The 24,165-nt window shown below is 37.3% G+C and overlaps 1 protein-coding gene across 4 annotated transcripts in view; it reads right to left on the bottom strand.

Annotated features, from left to right (window-relative positions):
* Positions 1-24,165, bottom strand: part of PPP1R12A (protein phosphatase 1 regulatory subunit 12A) — a 150,958-nt gene that overhangs the window by 58,462 nt on the left and 68,331 nt on the right. For all 4 annotated transcript variants that reach the window (XM_081249768.1, XM_081249765.1, XM_081249766.1 and 1 more), the window contains exons 3-4: positions 12,459-12,577; positions 3,190-3,349 (exon numbers count right to left, since the gene is read on the bottom strand). In XM_081249768.1, coding sequence (XP_081105894.1) covers positions 3,190-3,349; positions 12,459-12,577 — 279 coding nt within the window. The remainder of the gene's footprint in view (positions 1-3,189; positions 3,350-12,458; positions 12,578-24,165) is intronic.

Here is a 24,165-nt window from a genome sequence, read left to right as displayed (position 1 = left end):
CATAGTTCAGAATCCCTCCTCCCCTCAACAAATTAGCTAGGACAAAAGAATTCTCAGAAAACACTGGCATAGAGGATCTTGAGTTACTGCCATAATAATGAATTCAGTTTTAATTAATTCCTAATGACTATGAGTCTTATGGTTTGGTATGACACTGATTAATTCTTGTTAATATGTTTCTAACTGAAAATTTTGCAGGAAAGTCTATAAGTTTTCAAAACTATTGGATCAATTTGTATGTTAAACTGATTTATTGTAGGGAATGTCTTGAAGTGTCCATATGATATATCATCTCAAACTGAACGTGTTCTAAAAATATACTGGGATCAAACAAAGTTATTTGTAGTGTCATTGTTGCCTTGCGGTTAAGGAACTGGTTTGTGAAAGCCTTCATGAAACTTTATGATCTACCATTGGAAATTTTCATAGGAAACTGACTGTTAGAAACAAAACAAAGCAAAACAAATATTCCAAGGGGTCAAGTATACTTTTCTGTAGCAGTAGAAAGCAGATATTCTAATCATCAACAAAGCTAGAAAACAGGAATACGTTTTAATACAATGAAAAGAGTTGCATAAATGTTAGTATGCCCTTATAACTGTATATTGACATCAACCTTTATTTTATTTAGAAATTAAGCCCACAGAGAACAAAGAATGGGTCTATAAATTGCACACAGCACAGCGCCACACACAAAGGCGAACACTAAATACTTTATAACTCAAATCTGGTTAACCTTTACCTTACTTTCCAAGATGTTGACCTTGAGAAGGGCTTCTTTTTACCTACAGGAGGTGGTAGTGATAGCTAATATATAACCATTTATTTATGTTTCAAGAACTGATCCCCTATTTCCTAACAATATCTAAAGCAGATGTTTTTAATTATGGCTCCATAGTGGAACCATCTGAAAAACTTGCTATTGAAAAAAACAAAAAACAAAAAAAAAGCTTTCCCAGCTCCACCCCAGTTCCATTGAATTAATCAGTATCTTGGGAGATGGGCCCTATCAATCTGTACTTTTAATAAGTCCTGCATATGACCTCACATCACTGCCTGTCTCCTGCCTGCAGATCAATATTTAAGAGCCAGTGATCTAAAAAACACTCTAATAGATATAAGTCAGAAGATTTAGGTTAAAAAAATATGGCCACTAACATAAATATTATCAGATACTTTATTAATAGAGACAAAAATAAGACTGGAATATAAGATAATAAAAATATACCCCCAATAGGAAATATGAACTATAATAATGTTAAATATCCTGAGCAATACAAAATTCTAAGTACTTGAGAGTCTGTGTGGAGAGAAAGGTAGACACCCCCCCCACCCCCCCCAAACATAAGGCTCTCTATATGTCAGGCCATGCAAGGATACTCAAAAAAATAAGACAGTATTTATTATGCTCAAGGAACTTCTAATAGAGGACAAAAGTTAAGTAAAACATCAATCAACCCTCACAGACAGGTTCTATGATGAAGCTGCAATAGGAGTACAGAGCTGAAAAGCATAAAAATCAACTGAAAGTGTGTTTGGGGGGGAGGGGGTAAGTGGGGAGACAGTTACATTTGAAATGGATCTCTTCTGTTTATTTTTGATTTCATATTTTCTTTCCTAAGTAAAATATTCACAAGTTTCAAAACTAAAAAAGAATAAATGGCTCGATAGCAAAGTCACTTTCCCACTGCTGACCTTTAGCCAACCAGTTTCCCTGCCCTAGAGATAACCGTACTACTACTTTTGATTAGATCCTTACAGAGAGATTTTATGCATACATAAATAAATACAACTTAAATTTTTAAAACATAAACACAAATGAGGCATAGTTCTTAACACATCCTAGTGCTCTTTCCATATCTGTAAGTAGTGTTTTAATCTCTATAGAGTATTCTAGTGAAAGGATGTATCCTGATCTATTCAACCATTCTACGCCAATTATAAACAATGCTGCTAGCACATACCTTATTTCCTATGTGAGTGAGAATATCTGTAGAAAAAATTTCTAGGGATTTCCCTGGTGGCACAGTGGTTAAGAAGGTGCCTGCCAATGCAGGGGACATGGGTTCGAGCCCTGGTCCAGGAAGATCCCACATGCTGCAGAGCAACTAAGCCTGTGCACCACAACTACTGAAGCTTGCGCTCTAGAGCCCCTGCTCTGCAATGAGAAGCCACTGCAGTGAGAAGCCCATGCACTGCAACGAAGAGTATCCCCCGCTCACCGCAACGAGAGAAAGCCCGTGTGCAGCAACGAAGACCCAACATAGCCAAAAGTAAATAAATAAAATAAATAAATTAAAAAAAAAGTTAACTGTACTATTCTAGGAGAAGGCTTAAATTACTGAAGTGAGTAGGGATTGAAATAGGAGGGAAACCTGGAATAACTGACCCACTTAAACTTCTTCACTGTTTTTACTGAGGAGAGGGAATAAGAAGGGATTGATATAAGAAACCAAAGTGGAACAAAAGCAACATAGAGGGTGCAGTAGATTTTGCTGAGGGCCAGTCTTATTAGCCTTCACATAGATATAACAAAAGTTATGCACTGAATTGTCTTGTCCATATAGTTGCCAACACCTTTGCACTGCATAAGTAAAAACCAAAACACAAATTTATTGTGACATAAAGGAGCTTTGTCCCAAAAATATTTGTCGATCAGTATATAACCCTATATCGTCTAAGTTGCTTATGGTTTAATATTTAATATTATGCTAACAGCACTCTGAATTCCAGTGTTCATGTAGTGAAAATCTAAAACAAAATCAGATAAATTACATGTAAATAAACAATCAGTAGGAATCAAGCTCTCAGAATTTGATAGTATGTTTATATACAACATTGTTCTTAGTCTCTGTATCCAGAGCTAACCTATCTGGGAATCTCAAAGTGACTCTAATAATTTACTAGGCCAGAAGGTAACATATAATGGTTGTCTGACACTTAAATTTCACTTATTGGAAAACTGCAATGGAAGAACAGTAGAATACTCAAAATTTGAGAGTGAAAGAAAGAACTTTAGAAATAAAGCAATAACATTCAAGGTAGTTTTCTCTTTCTCCCTATAAACAGACATTAAATAACTTACACAAGCTGTTTCAAAATAATGTTAGCAGGTATCTTAAAAAAAGGAAAAGTGAAATAAAGAAAACAAATCAAAACAGAAAAACAACTGTGAGAAGCAATACTTACTTTAAAACTTCTGTATAGCCTTTAGCAGCTGCAACATGAAGTGCTGTACCTCCAGATTTTGCATGCCGGACATCATTTATATGGCCACTATTTAGCCATTGTCTTGCATCTCTAAGCATTATTCGTTCTTCTTCCTTTCGAGCTGCTTCTATATCAACCCCTGATAAAATAAAATATTTTTTTTCATTTTTTTCTCTATAGTAAATGTTTTTGTTCGGAAATAAAATTATCCAAAACATTCCAAGTTTAATTGAAAATTAAAAGTGAAATTATATTTTTGAAAAATGGGCTGCTTAGAACAAGCTGGTTAAATAAAGAAATGTAGGAATACTGTAGATATTTTATTAGCATTCTCTATTGACTATTTAATTTTTGCCCTACAGTATTATTTTGGCTTTCTTTTTACCTTTTCTGCTTATTCCTTTTGTTTTTGAAGATTTGAATACTCCCCAAGGTATTCCCCATCCTTTGGTCTAAAAAAAAAGTTTGTTGTTTTAAACAATCATATGTATTTAAGTCTCAAATTTTTATCCACTGCTTTGACCAGTTCTCTGAACTCTAGCCTAGTAGGTACAAATGTTTATTGAACACTTCAACTTGGAGGTCCTGTCCTCATCTAAGATTGAACAGACCTTAAATCAGATTATTTTTCTACCAACACCTCTTCCTTTTTCCAACATAGTACATTGTTCATGCCATCAGTATCAGTTTTATAATTTTGGTAAGTTATATAGATGTTTATTCATCTAAAAGCATTAAGCGCTATGCTAGGTTGAGGTGATAAGAGTGGGGAGAATTCAAAAAGGAACATGACCTTCAAAGAGCTCAACACCCTGAGAAAAAAATTAAAATAGAAATGATAATCCTGAAATTCCTCAGTGATCTCATGTTATCTTATGGCTTCAAATGCTGGTTATTTAATAAATAGCACATACCATGATGCATTTATACTCCAAAAGACAATGAGCTTATTAAAAAAGGTAAATATACTGCTTTTTTATCTTGTATCCCCACCATATGGATGGATACCTGATACAAAGTAAAAGGCATCAGTAAATGTTTACTGAATGAATGATGAATACATAAATACACGAGTAAAAAATAATTACACACACACACAACTCCTCAGCTAAGATCTCTTCTATAATTCACATCCATGTATCCAACTGGCTGGTTGGAATTTTTCATTCACTCATTCATTCAATCAATCAGTCAATATGTACTGAGTCTCTACTACATGTCAGGTACTTTATTAGGTGTTAGGGGTTTAGAGGTGAACCTATTACATGGCAGATGATACATCTGCAAAGGAAAAAAAAGCAGAGTAAAGGTACAGAGGGTAATGAGAAAGAGTTGTTATTTTATATAGGTTGGTAAAGAACAGTCTCTTTGATAAGGTGACATTACAGCAAGAAATAAAGTGACAGTCACACCATAATCTTAGAGAATATTCCAGACAGAGGAAAGTACTACAGATCTTCCTTGACTTACAATGGGGTTACATTCTGATAAATCCATCAAAAGTTGAAAATACCCCAAGTCTAAACTGCATATGATATACCTACCCTGTCATAGCTAAGTGCAGCCTACCTTAGACACGCTCAGAATACTTACATTAGCCTACAGTTGGGAAAAATCATCTAACACAAAGTCTGTTTTATAAATAAATTATTAAGTGCTGAATATCTCATGTAATTTACTGAGCACTGTACTGAAAGTGAAAAACAGAATGGTCATATAGGTATAGAATGGTTGTTTAAGTGTATCAGTTTGGTTGTCTACCCTCATGATCACGTAGCTGACCAGAAGTCGCAGCTTGCTGCTGTTGACCAGCGTCACTAGGGAATATGTGCTGCACATCTCTAGCCCAGGAAAAGACTGAAACTCAAAATATGAAGTATGGTTTCTACTGAATGTGTATTGCTTTCACACCATCGTAAAGTTGAAGAACCGTTAAACTGAACCACCAGAAGTCAGGGACTGTCTGTAGTAAGCACTACAGGGGGCAGGGGGGCAGGGTGACAACATCTGACTCAATTTAAGAGGATCACTTAAGCTGAAAACTGAGGTATAGACTGGGAGGCTATTAACAATAGTTCAGGCAAGAGATGATGGTAACTTGAACCAGGGTGTAGCAGTGAAGGTAGTAAAGAGGTTAGATTCTGCATTCTTCAAGGCAAACCAACAGAATTTGCTGTTAGTTTGGATGTAGGAGAAAAAGAGAAGTCAAGGATGAATCAAAGGTTTTTAGCCTGAGCAACTAGAAAAATTAAATTTTCAGTTTCGGAAATGTGAAGTTTGAAATGCACTAACAGACATCCAGTTGGAGTTAGCTGGATATCTGTCTGGAGAACAGAGAAGAGGTCAAAACTAGGGATGTAATATAATACATAATAAAATAATATAACACAGTCACTTCAAACTCAATGCTAAAATCTTATCTCAATTTTCCCTAGCCACTCTGCTTGCTGTTTGTCTTATATTTCCTATATTAGGTTCCAATACTTACCCAGAAACCCGGAAGTCATCCTTAATCCCTCCCTTTACCTTATCCCCAGCCTCCATCCAATTAGTCAGCAGATTCTGAGTTGCCATTCCTAAAATGTCTTCTTTTTTTCTTCCTAAAATGTCTTCTTAATGGCCCCTAATCACTATTTTAGTTCGTCTTATGTCTCTCACACTTTGAAGACTACAGCTGGCCCTTAATTCATTCTCCTCAGTTCCTTCTGAGTCATTCCCCACATCATCGCCAGACTGGTTTTTCTGTAGCAAAATACAATCATCTCTCTTTTCTATAAAAAAAAATCTGTCAATGATTGTTCACCTCCTACAAGACAAAGCTCAGCTCTTTAGTGTAGCAGACAGAGCCTTTTATGATTTGGTCTCCATGCGTTTTTAATCTCTAGTCTTTCTCCTCTATCATCACCCAGTGTTCTAACCATATAGATCTTCACATAGATCAAGTACATCATGTGCCTGTGCTGTTGTGCAAGCTAGTATCCTCTATCTGGAATGTATCCTTACCTTGCTTGCTTAGTAAATTACCATTTATTCAAGATACAACTAAACTGTTCAGTTGAAGCTCAATCTCAAAAAAGTAGGCCATGACTGAAAAACATTTTTAAAATCCCGAGATTACAGAAGTTCAGGTAAAGTCATCTTCAAACTAGAGATCTCATTTTTTTCCCCAAATGTTTGCTCTTGGTGCTAGACCCAGCTATCCTCTTGAATTTTTCTTTTTTTCCCTAAATATTTACTTATTTATTTATTTGGCTGTGTCAGGTCTTAGTTGTGGCATGCAGGCTCAGTAGTTGTGGTGCACGGGCTCTAGAGCGCATGGGCTTAATAGCTGCAGCAGGCAGGCTTAGTTGCCCCATGGCACGTGGAATCTTGGTTCCGTGACCAGAGATTGAACCCACGTCCCCTGTGTTGGAAGGTGGATTCTTAACCACTGGACCACCAGGGAAGTCCCTCATTACTACATTTGAAAGAAATTTGCAATAAGGTTTTCCAAATAGACTTTATAAAAACAATTATATACACTATATATATGTAACAGACAAAACCTATTATAATCTTTAATTACAAAGTATCACCATTTCTATAATAATGCAATTTTATACATATAAAAATTTCCTTTCAAAAGATAATCAGCCCATCTTATTTAAAATGCCTTCTAATGTTATTCATAAAAGAAATTATAAAGCTGTAACTGTTAATACATTAAGAATAATCTTTCTACTAAATGACTTTTCTCAGACTGATTTATTTTCTTATGCTTAATTTTTTTTACTATGTCTTTCAATACATGAACATCTTTATTATAGTTATCCCTTTTCTCCTTATCATCTTAAAGAGTCTGACTTTTATTGTCTTTTATTATTCTAAATTTCCTCTGGACTTGAAATAAAAAAACAGCTACTTCTTACTTCTGGATTTATCTCATTTCATGCTATCTTCACCCAATTACAAAGCAGTTACCCCCTGCTGCCACCAAATTGTGCCTTTATATGAATTATATATAAATACAACTCAAGTTTAAAATTAAAGTACATGTGAAGAGAAATTTCTTATGCTTAAGAAAATCCAGTTAGAAAAAAAAAACCCACCCTTGTTCTTAAAATCTTTTCAAAAATACCACTGATTAGAGCAATAGACCATTAATTTTTGTTTAAACCCCACTGGACTATGTATTACAATACCTGTTTTCTAATTCCAGTGCTTTAACTAGGCTAGCAACCTTGAGAAAGCCATAACTTCTTTGAATATTAGTATAATGGGTTAAGAACACAGACCTGAACCTAGACTGCTGGGTTTCAATCCCTGATTTGCCACTTACTAGCTCTATTATCTTGGGCAAGACACAACCTACACTAATATTCAGTTCTTTTATTTGTAAGATAGGAGTAATGAAAGTATATACCTATCCACAATGTTGTGAGGATTAAATTAATTAACATTATATGTGAAGTGTTTATATCAGGAATAAGCACCAAGGTGTTAATTATCATGATCAGTTCTAAAAGTCTATGATTCTGCTTCTCTTTTACTGCATTGTAGTATAATAGGAAGAAGATCTTATAATGAATTTAATTGGTCCTTAATCCACCTATAATTGCAAGGTTTTTAAACAACGAAAACAATGTATATTGAACTAAATTGGGTGTGATATAATAAAGTGATTAGACTATTTAACATCTGTCACTGCTATAAAAAAAACAGTAGGGCTTCCCTGGTGGCACAGTGGTAGAGAGTCCACCTGCCGATGCAGGGGACACGGGTTCGTGCCCCGGTCCGGGAGGATCCCACGTGCCACGGAGCGGCTGGGCCCGTGAGCCATGGCTGCTGAGCCTGTGCGTCCGGAGCCTGTGCTCCGCAAGGGGAGAGGCCACAACAGTGAGAGGCCCGCGTACCGCAAAAAACAAAACAAAACAAAACAGTAAATGTTAGCTTGAAATGTAGCCAATTCTCATAGGTAAGAAAAAATAAAATCAAATTGGAATTTTGTTATCTAAGAAATGCAAAAATTGACTTGTGTCCCACACTAAATAAAGAAAATTGCATTAAAACATTAACCAGAAATACTTTCATCTACTATTCAATCATTACTACTTTCAAAGGCAATCTACTCAAGCATGACTAGTTGTTAATCAAATATATTAGAATAAGAAATAAGAGCCAAAAGAGCGATTAAAGAATTTTAAAATATTAAATAATAACTTTCATACCAGGATAAATAATTTGAGAAATTTTGTCATTATTAGAGATATATTTAGGGTGTTCTTTTTATAAATGTTAAACACTATTAGAGATGCCTCTATCTTTTGTTTCTTCAGAATAAAGTTATGCTATATAAATTCATGTATTCCCATTATATGAATAAAATGAATATCATGAAATATTTTCTAAGAGATATTCCTAATAAAATGCAGTATGGTACAGTGATGAAGAGTGTGGGCTCAAGGTATCTGTTACACTGTTTGGGACTGAACTACATATAGCACGACTTCCTACATGTATGACCTTGGGCAAATCACTGAGCCTCAGCTTCTCATCTGTAAAATGGGGTGATACTAGTATTAACCTCTTAGAATTGCTGTGAGGATGAAATGAAATAATGCTTGTAAAGCCTTTTGCTCAATGCCTGGCAAATAATCGGTATTTAATAAGAGTTCGCTATTATTTTTAGTATCAGCTCCTTACTTTGCAGTTTCAGGGTCATACTATATACTATTTTCCAGAATTTCCCCTCACCTATTATTTTCCCAGATTTACATTTTCCATCCTGACATTTCCTAAATTCCAACAGTGCACTGAACACTGTCATCTAGATGTGCTTTAGCAACCAAACTCAATATATCCCAAAACAAACTCATACACTCTCTAAATCCGTTCCTGCTTTGTCCCACATTTTCCCGAGTGAATTTATCCAATCATCACTTCTTAAACTGGAAACTTCAGGAGGCAAATTAGCTTGCCTCAATTCTTCCTTCATTTCCACATTCAATTCTCCACCAAGCTGTTTTAATTTTACCTTAATATTTTCTGAAAACAGTCCTGGCTCTTTGCTCTTTTCCATCTTAAGTGTAACCATTTTGGCCCTTTTCATCTTTCACCTGGATTAAGTGAAGAATCTTCTTCAAGGAAGGCATGCCACCATGTATCATCCCCCACTCTAACGCATCCTCCAGATTACCCTCAGCTGCTTTATTACGAAAAACCAAATCCAATCAGGTTAATTTCCTGCTTGGGGATCTTTGTTGCATCTGTCTAATGCCTACAAAAGAGATGTCCACCATCTGGCTCCAGCCTAATCTTTTCAAGCCTCAACCTCATACTAATTCCATCCTGACTTTTCACTCCATTCCAATTCTAATGAATTCTCCACGTATGCTATGTCTCCAATTCCTTTTCTTTGCACATGTTGATACCCCTGTCTCACATGCCTTTTTTGTCCACTACCCCCTTCTTTGCCAAGTAAACTCCCTCTCAAATGTCATCACTCTCAAACCCTTCCTGACTACTGCAAACAGTCATAGGCTTTTCTGTTCTCCCACATCATTCTGTTCCTACCTATATTTTAGCACATAGCACACTGCATTGTGGGGCTCTGTTTATATATTTGTCACTTCTACACACCGTGAAATCCTTAAGAACAAAGTGTGTCTCTTAAAAAAAAAAAAAATACCCAAAAATACCCAGCACTCAGAACATATGCTGGCACCTTAATCAAAACTGAATGAATCATTACAACTAAAATCAGCCTTCCTAACAGTTTCCTTTATATAGAAGGAAACTAAAGACAAGAAGTTTTCAGTATATATCCCTGCCTTTCCCAGTTCATAATAATTGCTAACTACTATTAAACAATATTGTTGCTATCTATCTGGGCACTCACCAGGGCAAGCTGGACAGATAAGGGACTCTTCATCCAGGTTGATGCTTTATACCTATTCTTCCAGCTTCTTCAAGTCTTGAAGATCCCATTAGTCCAAAATTGCTTGCTTAGGATACAGCTGTTAAAAGCTCTTCTGTGTATTTATCCAAGCTCCAGTTATGACTACTTTCCTAATGTGTGCCTTGTTTCTCCTGATCTCCAGGTACCTTCAGCCACTTGTTACAATGCCTCAACTCTATTTAGGCATTTAAATATTTCTTCAGTTTTAGTGCCTAAGATATATTTTTTTAAACAACCAGGTAGTCATTATGAATTTTCCTAATCCCCAGGAATAAAAATCTTTTTTCAAGGAACTGACTTAGCTTCTATTTCGCTGCTTTTATTTCCTGATGAACCACATTTCAGCAGGAGTCAACCTTCTAAACCAATATCCCATACCTTAGGAAAATACAGTTATCTTCTGATAATACCCATTTAATCACTGCCTAGACATAACTTAATATAGTGGAAATCACACAGTAATATATATATATATATATATATATATATATATATACATATTAGTTTTTTTAAGTTGTAGTAAAATATGCATAACAAAATTTACTATCTTAATAACCATTTTAAGTAGACAGTTCAGTAGTGTTAAGTACAGTTACACTGTTGCTCAATCAATGTCTAGAACTCTTTTCATTTTGCAAAACTGAAATGCTATGCTAATTAAGCAACAAGTCCCCATTCCCACTTCCTCCTAGCTCCTGACAACCATCATTCCACTTTCTCTATGATTTTGAGTACTTGAGGTACCTCATGGTAAGTGGAATCATACAGTATTTGCCTTTTTGTGACTGGCTTATTTCACATAGCATAATGTTCTCAAGGTTCATCCAGGCTGTAGCATATGTCAGAATTTCCTTCTTAATGCTGAGCAGCATTTTCTGTAAGTATATACTACATTTTGTTTATTCATTCATCCATTGATGAACACTTGGTTTTCTTCCATCTTTTAGTTATTGTGAATAATGTTATAAACCTGGGTGTACAAAAATCTCTTTGAAACCTTCTTTGAATCCTTTGGTTATATGCCCAGAAGAGGAATTGCTGTATTATACAGCTTTATATTTATTGAGATATAATTCACATATTATTTAAAGTATACAATTCAGTGGTTTTAGTAAATTTGCAGAGCTGTGCAACCATTACCACAAACAGTTTTAGAACACTCATCACTCCTGAAAGAAATTCTACCCATAAGCAACCATTCCTCATCTATAAATAGACATCTCCCAAATTTATATCTCCAGCTTGTACCTCTCTCTATTAACATATTCAACTGCTTGGATATCTAACAGGCAAAACAAACTTAACATGTCTGAAAAATGAACCCCTGAGCTCTCCCTACAAAACTTACTTTTCCCACAACATTCACACCTCTCATAAAAACTTCACCCATCTAGTGGCTCAAACCAAAAATCTTAGGATCTTCCCTGCCTTCTTCTTTCTTACACACTGTAGTTTTAATCACTCAATGATCTTCTTGGCCAAACCTTCAAAATGTATCTAAAATCCAGTCTTCTCTCATCACTCTGTCTACTACCACCCTGCTCCTGCCCTTGCCGTTCTCCTACTCCTGCCCTTACCTTCCTATAATCTATTCTCAACACAACAGCCCCAGAGATCCTTTCTAAAGCAAGTCAGATCATGTCACTCCTCTATCTCAATCCCTCCACTAGCTCACTATTTCACTCAGATTAAAAGCTAAAATCCTTCCAGTGGCCCACAAGGCCCTATGTGATAGGGTCCACTGCTACTTCTGTGACCTCAGCTCCTTCCAGCCTCTTCCTTGTTCTGCCTGCTTCCGTCATACTGGTCACACTCGCTGCTTCTCTGAAAACACCAGGCACCCTCCCATTCTTGAATTCATTGGTTCCTCTGTATGCAATGTTCTTTCCCCAGACCTACATGATTCATACCATCACCCCAGTAAGACCTTTGCTTAAATACCACCTTATCAGTGACGACTTCTTGACCACTCTTTAAATTTGCAATGTGTCTCATTCACCCCGTACACTTCCTTATCCCCTTTGCCTGTTTTACTTCCCTCCAAAGCTGTTATTGACAGATAATTTTATGCCTTACCCTACCACTCATGATACTTCTTTCAACTTTAAAAATATTAAAAAGACGTAGAGTTAAGAATCATATATTTTTTCAAGTAGAACCTTACTTCACATATTGTTAGGTAAACTGATTTTTTTTCCACTCAAATTACAATTGCCCTTCAATGTCAACAATCATTTATTGAAAAAGTCAAGTATCATATTCTTTACAAAACAGTTTTAAACATATTTTCTATCTAGGTTGGTTACCTTACCTTGCCTATTAACTTCATTTTGAAGTAGCTCTTCCATTGCCTCCTCCTCAGCAATATCTAAAGGTGTGTCTCCTTCACTGTTGACAGCTCCTACATGTGCTCCCTGACCAATCAAAAACCTGTAAAATTAAAGGGAAGAGAGTTAAGCTATGATGGTATCATCAAAACAAGACTGAATGCATAGCTAATGAGGCAAGCTCCTATGCAAGAGCAGCAATAAAAACCAAGGATAGCATAGGTATTATTTAAGTTTTAAGAAACTACCATAAAGCATGTTTTCTTTCCTTTTTAAAATTTTATATTTCCTAAAATTTTTCTATAATGTACACATATTAACTAATACAAAAATGTTATTTTAAAATAATTACAAAGTCTTTCATAGGATTATTTCAGACTGTCTCCATTAAGATTTTTCATTATCTCCATATTGACTAGTTTACTAACTGAACTTCATGCTCCCACTCTTCATGCCATAAGCAATAGTTCTTAACCTTGGGCTCATGGGCATAATTCAGAAGGTCATTCAGCTGATACAGATATATTAAAATACTGTGTATGTTCATCACTATTTTGAAATTAAGGTAATTATTAGACCAACTACTAAGTCTTTTTATTTAATGTGTTACTAAAGAAGCACATACACACTTTGTACTCAGTATTTTATTTTACGCATCCAAAACGCAATACTAAGAACATATTCACAGGCTTCATCAAACCTGACAAAGGGATCCAGATACAAAATGGTTGCGAATCTCTTTCACTATGCCAACTGCACATCTCCCAGAATCATCTATTTAACACAACCAGAGTCAATTTCCAACTTAAAATTCTTTGAATTGTTGTCCATGCTAGGAGAAAACATACCTACATGGCCCTTACTGATCTGGTTTTGTCTTCTTTTCAGCCTCATTCCTCTTCCTTCTTGTATCACACTTTAGACTCCAACAATATGGAACTGTTTGTAGTTCCAGATTAAGCCATGTTCTTTTGGCATCCCTGATTTTACTTTTCTATTAAAGAACGGTTCCCTTTTTTCTGATGTTCCTAATCAATCTAACTCTTATTTGTAAATTTTTTTTACAAGCTACATGACAATATTCGTATTATCAAAACAGTGAAGGAAAAAAAGCCCTCAGAGTTTTAAAAAAAGAAGAAAAAAAGAAAAAACTCCCTTACATCTCTCCTTCTGTTATCATGTTCCCTCCCCAAGGATAAACACTATCAACAGCATGGCAAACATCTGTCTGGTACCTTTGCTATGAATTTATGTGTGTGTCTATAAAGAAATATATACAGTCACTTGAGGTTCTTTTTGTAAAACAAAAATTAATGGGGTTACTTTAAATGTACTGGAGTGCAACACTTGCCTTCTAATAGCTGAAAAATATTCCACAATATGGCTGGATCATACTTTTATTTAATGCCATCCTCCTAATGGATGTGTTCTTAAATGGACATTTGACATTATCAATCTTTAAAATTTTTCTCAACGTGATGAGAATAAAGCATCTTATCGTTGTTTTCTTTCCTGATTACACACGAGTTTGAAAAAAATCTGGATGTGTTCACTAGCATTTGTAGTTTCTCCTTTTATGAACTTCTTATTTACTTCTTTTGCTTATATTTTCGTGTGCCTTAACTCAACAAATACTTATGGGGTGTTGTTATAGATTGAATGGTTTTGTGTTCCTCCAAAATTCATGTTGAAGCCCCAAACCACCAATATGATGCTATTAGGAGGTAGGGCTTTGGGGAGGTAATTAGGTATAGATGAGGTAGAGGTTGGAGAACCCATGATGGGATGAATGTTTTTAAAGGGGAAGAGAGTAGAGCTCGCTGTCTCTCTGCATGGAGGGCACAGCAAGGCGGCAGCCATCTGCAAGTCAGGAAAAGAGCCCTCACCAGACACAGAATTGGTCAGCACCTGGATCTTGTACTGTCTAGTCTCCAGAACTGTGAGAAACAACTGTCTGTTGTTTAAGCATCCCAGTTTACGGCATTTTCTTACAGCAGACAAAGCTGACTGAGACAGGTGTCTACTATGTATCTACCACTATGTTACATGTCAGGCATATAATAGTAAGCAAAAACAAATGCAGACCTTCCCCTCAAAGATCTTATAATCTAGAAAGAGAGCTAGATTAATTCCCTAAATACATGTAAAACTTTGATGTCTTATAACAGTGAGTTATGTCTACAAGTGAATAATAGAATAATTTGATTTAGTAAGGTCAGGAAAGGAGTCTCTGAACAATATATAGGTACTAGCAAACATAATGGAAGGAGAGTATGTTCCAGAAGAGAGAACAAAAGGCACCAAAAACCTGTGACAGGAAGTGTGTATAGCTAGACAAGGGTTTGGTTCATTCTCCTGAGAGTAAATGAAAGAATCAATCTCTATATAATATGTCAGGTACACCCCAAAGTCAGTAAATGTTTATTCTGTAAGATCTGTAAATGATCAACTATGTGTTTCAAAAAGATCACTTTGTGAAGTATGGAAAATAAATGAGAATGGAGAAAGAATGAAAGTAGTCAGACCAGCTAATGAGCTACTGCAGCAGTAGACAAAAATTATGTTGGAAGCTTGAATGTGATGGAGGAAATGGATAAATTCTGAGATATCTAGGAGATACTAGAGATCAGCTGGATATGAGAAGCGAGGGTGAGGAAGGTGTCTATGATACACTGAAGTTCTTGACTTGTCTGTGATAGATGGATGGTGGTACTAATAAATGATACACAAAAAAATAAGTTATTCCCTCCTTCTGACAAATAGATGTGCTGCAAATATTTTTTCCATATTGTCACCACATTAAAAAAAAAAGCAAACCTTTTCTTACAGCATTTTGTATTTGAGTGAAATTTAAAGGTTGTATGAAGTCAGGTCTGTCAATGTTTTGCTTTAAGAAGGACTTTACCAACTAGCTATTGATATCTGTGTGGAGATGTAACTTTTACAAGACACACACACACATAGAAAGAGAAAGATAGAAAAAGGAAAGAATATACACTATAAAGTTAACAGAGGTAGCATTAGGAGGAATTTGCTTTTTTAATTTTTTTTTTTTTTTTTGCGTTACGCGGGCCTCTCACTGTTGTGGCCTCTCCCGCTGCGGAGCACAGGCTCCGGACGTGCAGGCTCAGCGGCCATGGCTCACGGGCCCAGCCGCTCCGCGGCATGTGGGATCCTCCCAGACCAGGGCACGAACCCGCGTCCCCTGCATCGGCAGGCGGACTCTCAACCACTGCGCCACCAGGGAGGCACCTAATTTTTTTAATTTTATTTTTTAGCCACACTGTGTGGCATGTAGGATCTCAGTTCCCGGACCAGGGATCAAACCCACGCCCCCTGCAGTGGAACTGTGAAGTCTTAACTACTGGACCACCAGGGAAGTCCCACATTAGGAGAGACTTGTATTAGCTGGGGTTTTCGTTGTGGGGGGGGGGATTTTTTTTATCCTAGTTTTCTGCAGCAAGTTTATTTTGTGTATGTATATTAGACCACAAAAATGGCTACCATGCCATTTTGTAGCCTGGTATTTTTACAATTAATAATGTTATAAACATTTCTCCTTGTGCAAAACAATGTTTCATTTTTATGATCTTCACGGGGACTTCTACAAACAGAAGTCATATTTGAATTGAAGAAACTTTTTCTGTTTCACAGTTTTAAAAAATGTAATAGAAAACTAATGAAGAACATTTACATACTACAAATAAATAAATAAATGAATCTGGAGCAAAAAAAATAAGATATTAGTGGAGTAGAACTTGTGCTATGCTCCAGGGGAATATGTACATATTCTGCTAGGCAAAATTTCAAACAATCAGAGATATTTACATAAAACCACGTATATTTTGCTTAGGCAGTAGAAATCATTCACAGGATGTAAAGACAGAATAAAAGGAAGACCTCAGAGTGGCTGCAGTGCTAGCAGAGGGAAGCAGAGTCTCAAGGAAATAACAGGTCAAAGCCAAAAAGAGACAATCCAAAATTTATATAAACAGGAAGGATGTTAAGAGAAACTAACAAGAGTAAAGTTCCAAAAACTGCTGGCAGGAAGTAGGGCCTGGAGCAATCCCGGAGCCAAAAGTTTAGGTATAAATATGTATGCATACAATTCACAAACCTCTCCATGACTCAAGAACTATTATTTGCAAATGTAAAATAAATAAATAAATAAACAAACCCCCATGGCATTAATTCTTATTTACCACGAATAATCTCAAAAAGCCATTCAAAGATTGGTTGGATGGAAAAAAATAGCATAAACATTTAAATTCTGCAGACTTCGGGTTTGGTTCCCACCTCTGTTTCTTGACAGTTGTGTGATATTCATCAACTTAAAACATTTGAAACCTAGCTTATAGGTAACTTACAGGGCTGTGTTATGTTTAAATGAGTTAATGTCTAAAAACAAAATTAAAATTCTATCTGTTACCACATCACGCAAAATCATCACACTTAGAAAGCAATGTTCAAGATAATGTGAAACAAAATACAGGCTATCTGGAATACCAGAAACTCCCTTTGTGGGACCCTTGGAGATACTGAAAACAGATGGTCAGATTTCCTTCAGAACAAAAAGGGCTGGGGTATTAAAAGCAGCTCATGGGACTGCTGATTGGGAAAAATACACTATATTTATTTTAAGATTTCTTGGGGGAAAAAAAAAAAACTATGAAGATTTCACACAGGAGTCCCAAACTGAAAGTCAGAATATTAGGCTGTTTCTCAGATGGGTAATTTTTTTGAATGCTTCAAGGTTTAAAAAAAAAAGGGCAGGCTTTTATTTGCTTAACAATGGTTAATGATGTCCTTAAGCAATACAAAAGAGGCCAACATAGGAGATGCCACCTATTGAATGATGAAAATCATTATAAATTACTGAAGTGAAAAATGGCAAACTGCCAGGTTTACTGAGATTTATAATAACCCACAGCTTTGAGTCAATAAATAATTTTGGATAATTAATAAACCTCAAATTCAAGACATGATTCAAATGGATTTCTACAAAATTATTTGCATATGTGTGAATTTAAAAATCTAATAAAAGGTGTAAAACTTGTTAACCAAGTTATCGGTTGCAACTTGGATGTGGTATATTAGATGGATAGGATTCTATCTGGGTTAGAATGATTCAGTGTTAACTGAATTCAGCAGACAAATTTGACAGTCTAATAATTATCTTGGATTCTGAGTTTTGTCAAAAGCCAAACCACAGAAGAGATTGAGAAGGAGAAATAGTTCATTTTAAAAATTTGATGTTTTAATTAAAGCCCCTGTCTTTAAATTAGAAGCTTATGAGAACACAGTAATCAAAGAGACAAAGAGAAAGAAATTTCAACAGCAAGAGCTGAATATATTTAGTGTTTAAACTTAATGTACATTGTTTTATTTACTGTAGAAAAACTAGTATCAAGAAGTTGTTTTAGCCAATACATGGATTTTTCATGTATTCAATACATGAATTTTTAAAATTTGAAATGTCAGTGCAGCCTTAAAAAAGTGGTTCTGTCATACAGATGAATCTCAAGGCCATTATGGCAAGCAAAATAAGTCAGTCACAAAAGGCCAAACGCTGTATGATTCCACTCATATGAAGTGTCTAAAGTTGTCAAAATCATAAAAACAGCAAATAGAAAGGTGGTTACCAAGGGCTAGGGGAGTGGGGAGGGGAAATTAGTGTTTACCAGGTAGTTTTAGCATTGCAAGATGAAAAATCCTAGAGATCTGCTGCAAAACAATGTGAATATGCTTAACACTATTAAACCATACACTTTAAAATGGCCAAGATGATATATTTAATATTATGTTTTTACCACAATAAAAAAACCCCCACAAAGTCAGAAAACCACTGAAATAGTTGTTTCTTGAAAATTTAAATGAATTACTCAAAGCCATCCAATGAGACAGAAATTATGAAAACTAAGCTACCTGAACTTTTCAAAGACGGGTAAGAGAACACTGTACTATTAACTTCAAAAATAAATGCAGACTTCCTTGGTGGCGCAGTGGTTAAGAATCTGCCTGCCAATTCAGGGGACACGGGTTCGATCCCTGGTCCAGGAACATCCCACATGCCGTGGCGCAACTAAGCCCGTGTGCCACAACTACTGAGCCTGCACCCTAGAGCCCGCGAGCCACAACTACTTAGCCTGTGTGCCATAACTACTGAAGCCCACGCGCCTACAGCCCGTGCTCCGCAACAAGAGAAGCCACTGCAATGAGAAGCTTGCGTACCGCAACAAAGAGTAGCCCCGCTCGCCACAACTAGAGAAAGCCCACGTGCATCAACAAAGACCCAACGCAGCCAAAAATAAATAAAATATATTAAAATATACATTAAAATAAATAAATAAGTAAATGCTATTTTCTTTTGGAAGCCGCTGAGCAACATAAAATCAGTGTAAATAACGTTATGCATCTTCAGTGGGAATGCACTTTCCTATTTCATATTTGAAGTTCGTTATCACAATAAAAAACAGTTGAGGGCTTCCCTGGTGGCACAGTGGTTGAGAGTCCGCCTGCCGATGCAGGGGACACGGGTTCATGCCCTGGTCCTGGAAGATCCCACATGCCGCGGAGCGGTTGGGCTCGTGAGCCATGGCCGCTGAGCCTGCGTGTCTGGAGCCTGTGCTCCGCAGCAAGAGAGGCCACAACAGTGAGAGGCCCACGTACTGCCAAAAAGGAAAAAAAAAAAAAAAAAAAAGTTTAAAGTAACTATAACAGTAAGAATCCAAACAAAGGTTCTGACCTGGAACTTTTGCAAGTTTTCTTTAAAATAACAGTTCTTTCCTTCAGCACCTGACAAATGTTGTGCCACTTCCTTCTGGTCTCCATGTTTCTGATGAGAAGTCTGCTTTAATGCAATGCCCCCTGCCCCAATGTTATAGTAGTTCCTTTCTCATTGCTTTCAAGATTTTTACTTTGTCTTTTGTTTTCAGAACTGCTCTGGTTTATCCTGTTTGAAATTTGCTTAACTTCTTGAATCTGTAGGTTTGTATCTTTTGCCAAGTTTGAGTAAGTTTTTAGCCATCATTTATTATTTCTTTAAATACTTTTCCAGCCATGCCCTCTTTCTCTTCTTCTGGGACTCCAATGGCATAAATGTTAGCTCTCTGGTATACTCCCACAGGCCCCTGAGGCTCTGTTCATTTTATTTTAGTCTATTTTCTCTCTGTTGCCCAGATTTGGTAATTTCTATTGTTCTGTTTTTCAGTTCACCAATTCTTCCTTCTATCGCCTCCATTCTGCTGCTGAGCCTATCTGCTATTTATTTCGGTTACTGGATTTTTCAGTTCCAAAATTCCCATTTGGTTCCCCTTCATATCTTCTATTTCTTTGCAGGTTTTTTTTTGGCTGAGACTTTTTTTCATTTGTTTGAAGCACACTTGTAATTGGTTGTTGAAGCCTGTGAGAGCTGCTCTATAATCTTTGTCAAATAATTTTAAGATTAATATCTCTGTAATCTTAATGCTGGTCTCTATTGTCTTTTTCATTCAATTTGAGAGGTTCCTTGGTATGACAACTGATTTTCAATTGAAATTGGAACACTCTGGGCATTATATTATGAGACTCTAGATTGTGCTTAAATCTTCTATGTTAGCTGACTATATTTGGCCCTGCTCTAGCAGAAAAGATGGGGAGATGCCATCTCATTATTACAAGCTAGGGGTAGAAGTTCAGGTTCCCCACTCAGCCACCATTGACACTAGCGATGGAACAGCTCCTTGTTACTTCTGACTCCCCACCAAGCCTTCACCGATACCTCCCTGGCTAAGGAGGCTATGGGTGCCTCACTACTACACCCTATGTGGCCTCCACTGACACCATAAGGGGAGAAAGAGTTAGGCCTCTTTACTGATGGGTGGTGGTGAAAGTATTTACTCTCTACCAGGCCTCTTCTGACTCCACCCCAGTGGGGAGGAGTAGGAGCTCCTTTTTACTGCCAGGTGGGGGTGTAAGTCCAGGCTTCCCACGTGGTCTCCAGTGCCAGTTAGGGGAGGGCTAGTTAACTATCCAATGGGGATGAAAATCTCAGCAGGTTCTGTATCTGGCCTAATCTGACATCATGACAGTAGAGGTGCTAGGGCACCTCACGATAGCCTGGTAACGCTGGAAGTCTACGCTCCCTACCTGGCCTCTGTTACTGAGGGAATGGGTGGGACCGAAGTTTTTTTCTGCAGTGTTTGGCTGGAGTAGTTTATTTTTTATTTTTTATTTTTTTTAAGGTTTTAGGGTGCCCCTCTCCTAGTATTTGGCTAAAGAGGTTAGGCTTTTGTTGGGGCTTTTTTGGGGGCGCAGTGTGGGGCCATTGGTGCTTCTGGGTTATCAGGTTCCTCAGTTCCAAGTGTGGTATATCTGAGGCAAAGAGAAAAGCCAGAAAATTACTCCTGTCATTCTTTGGATCCTGAGATCCCCAGGTGTTCTGTCTTCTATCTTATAGAGTCTTTGTATATTTTATATATCATGTTCAGGGTTTTTAGTTGTATTCAGCAGGAGGAATAGGGAAAAACTATCTATTCTATTTTCCAAGAAGCAGAAATTCTCATTTTTAATTGTCAGGAAATTGTAATGTTTATAACATTACCAATTTTAACCTTTTAAAAAATTTCATTTTGTCAAAATCCCACAGGTAGAAGTATTATTTTTATATATAAACCCTGTTACTAGTCCAATAACATGGACTAATGTACCTTGCCAAATACTGTGCTAAATTTCTGGCATCATGGTTTCACAATTATGCTAGATACAATTAATTATGCAGATAGCAAAGACCAGGCTATTGTATGTGAGAGAAATGAATCTATTTGTGAAAGTGGGCTCTATTTTCCAGTTATCTAGGCACCCGGATTGTCAAAACAAAACAAAACACAAAAACAAATTCAAAATGTGCAGAAGGATTTAAATTCCTCTCCTCTCTTTGCAAAGCCACCTTTAAATACAGGAAATTCTGTAGGTTTTGTCTTCAGCATTTCTATTTCTCTTAATTATTCCCCAGAGCAGCGACTAGACTTCTTTGACCATGCACTAACTCCTGAAAATGCATATTTATTTATTAAAATCAATTACATGCACTACTGTCTTACTCTATTACTGTATCTCCCAATTCCCAGAGGCAAAAATCCTACTCATTGTGTAATAATTCTAAGATATACATTTTCCCCAAATTTTAACATTGCTGAAATCTTCTACAATCTATTGACCTTACAATCAATGATGTCTTAGCAATGGATAATGGCCACGATATGGTTGTCATCATCTGTCTTCATGTAACCCCAGTCACAGCTATTCATATTGTTTTCAAGTTCAACTGATTTATGTGCATTCATACCTTTGATACCTTATTTACTGAGCTTAACTGTTACTTAAAATGTCTTCCTTGATGGTGTCTGAAACTTTTTGTTGATACCTTGTAGTAAGATCAAGAAAACACCAACAACAACACTTGCAGAATGCTATCAGTGGCTTAGAAGAAAATCCCAAAGGCAACAATAAAACGTGCTTAAGCAATGCTGCATCCAAGACACTACAATTAGATAAAGAATGATACTGTGTGTGTGTGTGGGGAAAAAAACCCCAAGGTGCTTAAAAACAAAATACCACACACACTGTATTACAGTTTTTTTTTTAACCTTTTAAACTGGTACATAAAATAATGACAATGTGTTATGACGTTGGCATCTTAGATTTGATGAAATTCAGTTTATGTATGATAAACATACCCAAAGAAGTCCTGGCTTCCTATTGCACCTTTTTAATTGGCATCTCAAACTAGGCCTATTTAAATTCACATTCCACTACACTCTTTCCTCTGCTTCCCTCAATCTTGCTCTTTAATTCCTTAATACTAAAGTTAAAGGGCATCATTTTCCCAAATACAAAGGCTAGAAAGGGAGGCAGAATGGTGTAGCGTCTTAAAGTGCAGACTTGACAAGTTAGACTGTCTAGGTTCAAATCCTAGCTCTGCCGGGCTTCCCTGGTGGTGCAGTGGTTGCGAGTCCGCCTGCTGATGCAGGGGACACAGGTTCGTGCCCCGGTCCGGGAGGATCCCACGTGCTGCGGAGCGGCTGGGCTCGTGAGCCATGGCCGCTGAGGCTGTGCGTCCGGAGCCTGTGCTCTGTAACGGGAGAGGCCACAACAATGAGAGGCCACCGTACCGCAAAAAAAAAAAAAAAAAAATCCTAGCTCTGCCAATTATCGTGTGTGATTTCTCTCTATGACTCAGTTTCCTCACCTATAAAATAAGAATTATAATACAGGCCAACCATCACTCATCCAAACCCAGATTTCAAAACTTTTCTTTAGGGGCTTCCCTGGTGGCGCAGTGGTTGAGAGTCCGCCTGCCGGTGCGGGGGACACGGGTTCGTGCCCCGGTCCGGGAGGATCCCACGTGCCGCGGAGCGGCTGGGCCCGTGAGCCGTGGCTGCTGAGCCTGCGCGTCCGGAGCCTGTGCTCCACAACGGGAGAGGCCACAACAGTGAGAGGCCCGCGTACCGCAAAAAAAAAAAATAATAAAAATAAAAATAAATAAATAAATAAAACTTTTCTTTAATTAATTAATTAATTAATTAATTATCTATTTATGTATGGCTGCATTGGGTCTTCGTTGTTGTGCGCGGGCTTTCTCTAGTTGCGGCGGGTGGGGGCTACTCTTCATTGCAGTGCATGGGCTTCTCACTGCAGTGGCTTGTCTTGTTGCGGAGCACAGGCTCTAGGCATGTTGACTTCAGTAGTTGTGGCACACGGGCTCTAGAGTGCAGGCTCAGTAGTTGTGGCTCACGGGCTTAGTTGCTCCATGGCATGTGGGACCTTCCCAGACCAGGACTCAAACCTGTGTCCCCTGCACCGGCAGGTGGATTACTAACCACTGCACCTCCAGGGAAGCCCTCAAAACTTTTCATATTTTAGAAATATAATATTGTAGATTATGCAACACCCTTATTGAGTCTGGGGCAGTACTCCGTAACCAAACACGTTAATATTTTTGCAAAAAATAAGTTTAGTTAAGTGGGGGAGAAACAAAGACTATAAATAGCCTCGTATCAGTTCAAGTCACAGTGAGTTGCCAAATGAGCCTACACCAAACTTACAATGTATTTTGTCATTTTTCAGAGTTTTGAGGGTTTGGAATTGTGCATCTGGGCCTGTGGGGTGGTGGCAGCAATATATTTTCATGTAATTGTTGGGACGACCAAAATTATGTATATTAAAGGACTTAGAGCAGTGACTGGCACACAGTAAGCACTCAATAAATGCTAGCTATTATCAGCATTATCACTACCTTTGATTTTTCCTCCCACCTTACTATCAAGATCCAGTGAATCACACCAAGCCTTATTAATTTTATTTTCCAAATTTCTTTCAGATCTGCCCCACTTCCAAGCTCACTGCCACTGCCCTGTCTCTAACTCCCTAATCCCTAATCTGTTCAAACTCCCTAATCAGTCAAGAATTGTCTTCTTAAAATACACAGTAAGGATCACCATGTTCCTAAACAACGCATCACCACTAAAGGTCAGATAGCAAGGCATACAAATCCCTCTGTGCTGCAGTCTCAGTTCCCTCTTCTTGTCTTATCAGTTACTCTCTCCATATACCACTAACACTCCTCTCCTCAAAAAACGACGACTCCAGGGGGCCTCCCTGGTGGCGCAGTGCTTGAGAGTCTGCCTGCCGATGCAGGGGACATGGGTTTGT

This window comes from Mesoplodon bidens (genome assembly GCF_964165515.1).
Source record: "Mesoplodon bidens genome assembly, chromosome: 11".
NCBI classification, from domain to species: domain Eukaryota; kingdom Metazoa; phylum Chordata; class Mammalia; order Artiodactyla; family Ziphiidae; genus Mesoplodon; species Mesoplodon bidens.
Note: the sequence above shows the minus strand (reverse complement) of the source record. Positions and strands in the feature narration are given on the sequence as shown.